Raw genomic sequence first — 5,000 nt, 5'->3', positions numbered from 1 at the left:
GTAGAGCCTTCAGTTATCAGGCCTGCTCGTGGTACAGTCTCTAAATGTACTATGGGAGGTAGAGCCTTCAGTTATCAGGCCTGCTCGTGGTACAGTCTCTAAATGTACTATGGGAGGTAGAGCCTTCAGTTATCAGGCCTGCTCGTGGTACAGTCTCTAAATGTACTATGGGAGGTAGAGCCTTCAGTTATCAGGCCTGCTCGTGGTACAGTCTCTAAATGTACTATGGGCGGTAGAGCCTTCAGTTATCAGGCCTGCTCCTGGTACAGTCTCTAAATGTACTATGGGAGGTAGAGCCTTCAGTTATCAGGCCTGCTCGTGGTACAGTCTCTAAATGTACTATGGGAGGTAGAGCCTTCAGTTATCAGTCGGGGGGAGGGGGGTGGGCTGACGAGCACTGATGGAGGAAGGGTTACTGATTGGTCAGGGGATGACTCTGACTTTCATCCTCTTCTAAAGTTGTAAAGTATTTATTTATTAGTGAATGAATCTGATCGTGTTGAGTCTGTTTCTATTAGAAAAGGTTTGAACATGTTGTGAATTAATCATGGGGGGGGGGCAGCTGGGAGTGCCACCCCCCCCCCCCCCCCCCCCCATGGTGTGTCTCACCAGTTGTGTCTCAACCCTAAACCCCCCTGACACATACAGTGTCTTTGAGATATTTTGAGCTCATTAAAGCAGCTGTGGATGAAGTGGAGTCTCAGAGATCAACACAAACTCTATTTATGGTCAAAGTCCAGCAGAACGTCTCCTCGTCTTCATCATCAGTTCAACATTCAAATAAACAGACACAAGGATGGCACGCCACATTATTCCATCTCCACTGAACACTAGTTCACATTATTATACAATATCATACACTATTCATTTTACATCAGTCATATTATTTAAATTATTTATATTATTTCACATGAACAGTCTCACTTTAAACTCCAGGATCAGCTGATCCATCCTGCAGGAAATCTTTTTTGAAACTCTGAACCTCCAGAGTTCCCTTCAGGTGTTTTCATCCCCTCGTAATTTTCATCATTAAAATAATAAAAATTCTAACCATTAAAAACACTGTTTTAGATTAATCATCACATCTTTTCACCTGATTAAGAGTTAAAATAAGTTGTCTGTTAATTAAACACCTTTTTAAAGAGACTGTGAGGTTACAGCTGTTTGTTGGATCTGCACCTGTCTGTTAATAAAACACCTGTTCATAGTTCTAAGGTTCTGATGTTTACCTGTTTCTCTTGCCTTTCTTTAATATCTCAGCTGCTCAAAGTGACTGACAAACTTTTTTTTTATAAATTACTACAAGTGTTGGAGCCGTTTTACCTTGCACTCGTTCGCCTCTAGTATCTCACCTGCTTAAAGGGACTAACGCTCTTCAATCAAAGTTCAGGTGTTGGGTGATGTTTTACCTGTTTGCACTTGTCCTCGGCCCCCTTTTTGTCTCCCTCGGCCTGCTCGGCTCGGTCTATGGCGTTCTCCTTGTCCAGCTTTAACATCTGCATCTTCTTCTTGATGGCCTCCATGGTGGCGCGGCTTTGGGCTACTCACAGCGGGAGAAAGAGGCTGCTGGTCCGGACTGAGAGTGGAGCACCGCTCGGTGTCTGTGTGTGTGTGAAGGGTCGGAGGATGGAGCAGCAGCTGCACGAGATCACACTTTTTTTTCACAGTGAATCTGCGCGAGAACGTTCCCATATTTAGGCAGCACGAGGGGCCAGAGCGCGCGTGACGTGCGGGAATAAATCAGGTCTGTTTACATAACGTCATGTTATCCACCTGCAGGATACTACAAAGGTAGAAGAACTCAAATATATTGATATATTTTTAATTAAATATAAATATACACTGATAACAAATGTATGTACTTTTACTGATGTAAACATTAAACTTGTATTCATACTCAGGGCCCTCTCCAGGATTTACCTGGTCCCCATGACAGATCTCACATTAGGCTCCTCCCCCACAGTCCGAGATATGACTATAACCATAACACTAACGAGTCATTAACATATTTACATTCAAGTCGACAACATGTGACTCCTTCAACACTTTTAGATAGCACACATTTTAAAATGAAACAATCTCTTATTATAATGATGCACACGATCAAAGAGTCCTGAAGACTTAAAGACTCAACATTTATTTATCAGACAGGTGAGGAAGAGGAGATAAAGAAACATTTATTTATCAGACAGGTGAGGAAGAGGAGATAAAGAAACATTTATTTATCAGACAGGTGAGGAAGAGGAGATAAATAAACATTTATTTATCAGACAGGTGAGGAAGAGGAGATAAAGAAACATTTATTTATCAGACAGGTGAGGAAGAGGAGATAAAGAAACATTTATTTATCAGACAGGTGAGGAAGAGGAGATAAAGAAACATTTTTATGAGCAGGCCTGATAACTGAAGGCTCTACCTCCCATAGTACATTTAGAGGCTGTAGGTACCACGAGCAGGCCTGATAACTGAAGGCTCTACCTCCCATAGTACATTTAGAGGCTGTAGGTACCACGAGCAGGCCTGATAACTGAAGGCTCTACCTCCCATAGTACATTTAGAGACTGTAGGTACCACCAGCAGACCTGATAACTGAAGGCTCTACCTCCCATAGTACATTTAGAGACTGTAGGTACCACCAGCAGACCTGATAACTGAAGGCTCTACCTCCCATAGTACATTTAGAGGCTGTAGGTACCACGAGCAGGCCTGATAACTGAAGGCTCTACCTCCCATAGTACATTTAGAGACCGTACCACAAGCAGGCCTGATAACTGAAGGCTCTACCTCCCATAGTACATTTAGAGACTGTAGGTACCACGAGCAGAACTGATAACTGAAGGCTCTACCTCCCATAGTACATTTAGAGACTGTAGGTACCACGAGCAGGCCTGATAACTGAAGGCTCTACCTCCCATAGTACATTTAGAGACTGTAGGTACCACCAGCAGACCTGATAACTGAAGGCTCTACCTCCCATAGTACATTTAGAGACTGTAGGTACCACGAGCAGAACTGATAACTGAAGGCTCTACCTCCCATAGTACATTTAGAGACTGTAGGTACCACGAGCAGAACTGATACGTCACTACGGCCCTAGTAGCTCTTTAAGATAAGTCGTTGACTGACCATTTAGAGCTTTGTAAGTGAGAAGGATTTTAAATTCTCATCCAAATTTTATAGGGAGCCAGTGCAGATATGCAAATACAGGAGTAATGACATGTAGAACAGAAAAATTTGACTGAAAACTTTATTGATATAAATCTCTGTTACAGTGACGATGTACAGCTGATCAGCAGCGTTAGAAACAGAGTGAGCGTGTGTGTGTGTGTGTGTGTGTGTGTGAGATTACAGGCACTTTATAAACGTTAAAGTGTGAAAAAACAGAGTTTCTTTGGGTCCATTGAATCTGCTGAACACAAACTAACCTGGAACAGAAACATCTTGCACTCAGCAGACAGAGAATGAAGGGTTAGCCGCTAACATTTGCACACGCAGAGCACCAAATAAACAGATGTTAAATATATGGCTTCATCATATTCAACAAACAGCTGTAAAAATCTCATCTGCTGCTGACTCCAACAAACATTTAAAAACAGCTCGTCTTTATAAAAATAAGGAATTTAATATGATTTGTTCTGACGCAGAGTTCCAAATCTAAACTTTACACATTATTTTGTCCTTTTTTCAGATTTAAACTGAACATCATGACTTTAACAGGAACACAGAGTCTCTCTCAACATATTCAGACACTGAAACATGGCGTTCAGACACTGAAACATGGCGTTCAGACACTGACATGGTGATCAGACACTGAAACATGGTGATCAGACACTGACATGGCGTTCAGACACTGAAACATAGCGTTCAGACACTGAAACATGGCGATCAGACACTGAAACATGGCGATCAGACACTGAAACATGGCGTTCAGACACTGAAACATGGTGATCAGACAGTGAAACATCGTCTGCAGATGAAGTTTGCATAGAAAGAGAGTGCAGCCGTTCTAACAGGAAGGCAGCAGAAACTAAAGAGAAACAGACAGATAGATATTTATATTAAATGATCATATATAATGAAAGCACAGATATATCTTAATAAGGCATAGGTATGTTTCAGGTGTAAACAGGTGAGTCAGGTGTGTCACTGCTCCTGTCCATCCTCTCTCAACTCAGACGGGAGAAACTTGTATTGCTGCTGTCGGATCATCGCAAGCTTCTTCCTCGCCTCATCCAGCTCCCGCTCTTTCCTGAGCATCTCCTCCTGCGCCGCAATGATCTGAAAAACACACACACACACACACACACACACACACACACACACACACACTGTAAACACACGATAATATGACAGTAGGTACCACGAGCAGGCCTGATAACTGAAGGCTCTACCTCCCATAGTACATTTAGAGACCGTAGGTACCACGAGCAGGCCTGATAACTGAAGGCTCTACCTCCAATAGTACATTTAGAGACTGTAGGTACCACGAGCAGGCCAGATAACTAATATGCTGAGTGAGTCGCCTGTACCTGTGACTCATCTGTACCTGTGCTCTGACTCATCTTTACCTGTGACTCATCTGTACCTGTACCTGTGACTCATCTGTACCTGTGACTCATCTGTACTTGTGCTCTGACTAACCTGTACCTGTGCTTTGACTCATCTGTACCTGTACCTGTGACTCATCTGTACCTGTGACTCATCTGTACCTATGCTCTGACTCATCTGTACCTGTACCTGTGACTCATCTGTATCTGTACTCTGACTCAGCTGTACCTGTGACTCATCTGTACCGGTGACTCAGCTGTACCTGTGACTCATCTATATCTGTACTCTGACTCAGCTGTACCTGTGACTCATCTGTTCCTGTGACTCAGCTGTACCTGTGACTCATCTGTTCCTGTGACTCATCTGTACCTGTGCTGACTCATCTGTACCTGTGACTCATCTGTACCTGTGACTCATCTGTACCTGTACCTGTGACTCATCTGTACCTGTGA

The 5,000-nt window shown here is 43.1% G+C and overlaps 2 protein-coding genes across 14 annotated transcripts in view; both read right to left on the bottom strand.

The window, feature by feature from the left end:
* The window catches only part of tpm2 (tropomyosin 2 (beta)), a 38,879-nt gene extending 37,213 nt beyond the window's left edge, over positions 1-1,666 (bottom strand). The window contains exon 1 of one of the 2 annotated variants that reach the window (XM_061034610.1): positions 1,410-1,666. In XM_061034610.1, coding sequence (XP_060890593.1) covers positions 1,410-1,523 — 114 coding nt within the window. In that variant the 5' untranslated portion in view covers positions 1,524-1,666. The remainder of the gene's footprint in view (positions 1-1,409) is intronic. The other variant, XM_061034609.1, reaches the window with a different exon arrangement.
* Positions 1,667-4,120: 2,454 nt separating this feature from the next.
* Positions 4,121-5,000, bottom strand: part of tln1 (talin 1) — a 100,884-nt gene continuing 100,004 nt past the window's right edge. For 8 of the 12 annotated variants that reach the window (XR_009672804.1, XR_009672802.1, XR_009672806.1 and 5 more), the window contains one exon: positions 4,944-4,994. Coding sequence is in view for 3 of the 12 variants with exons in the window: in XM_061034612.1 (XP_060890595.1) it covers positions 4,144-4,278 (135 nt within the window). In the remaining 9 variants the exon portion in view is untranslated. Of the gene's footprint in view, positions 4,279-4,943 lie in introns of those variants that run through there. The other 4 variants (XM_061034612.1, XM_061034614.1, XM_061034613.1 and 1 more) reach the window with 2 other exon arrangements.

The sequence above is a fragment of the Labrus mixtus genome, unplaced genomic scaffold (genome assembly GCF_963584025.1).
Source record: "Labrus mixtus unplaced genomic scaffold, fLabMix1.1 SCAFFOLD_61, whole genome shotgun sequence".
In the NCBI taxonomy this organism is placed as follows: Eukaryota; Metazoa; Chordata; class Actinopteri; order Labriformes; family Labridae; genus Labrus; species Labrus mixtus.
The sequence above is the reverse complement of the archived record's forward strand: the minus strand, read 5'-3'. Positions and strand labels throughout refer to the sequence as shown.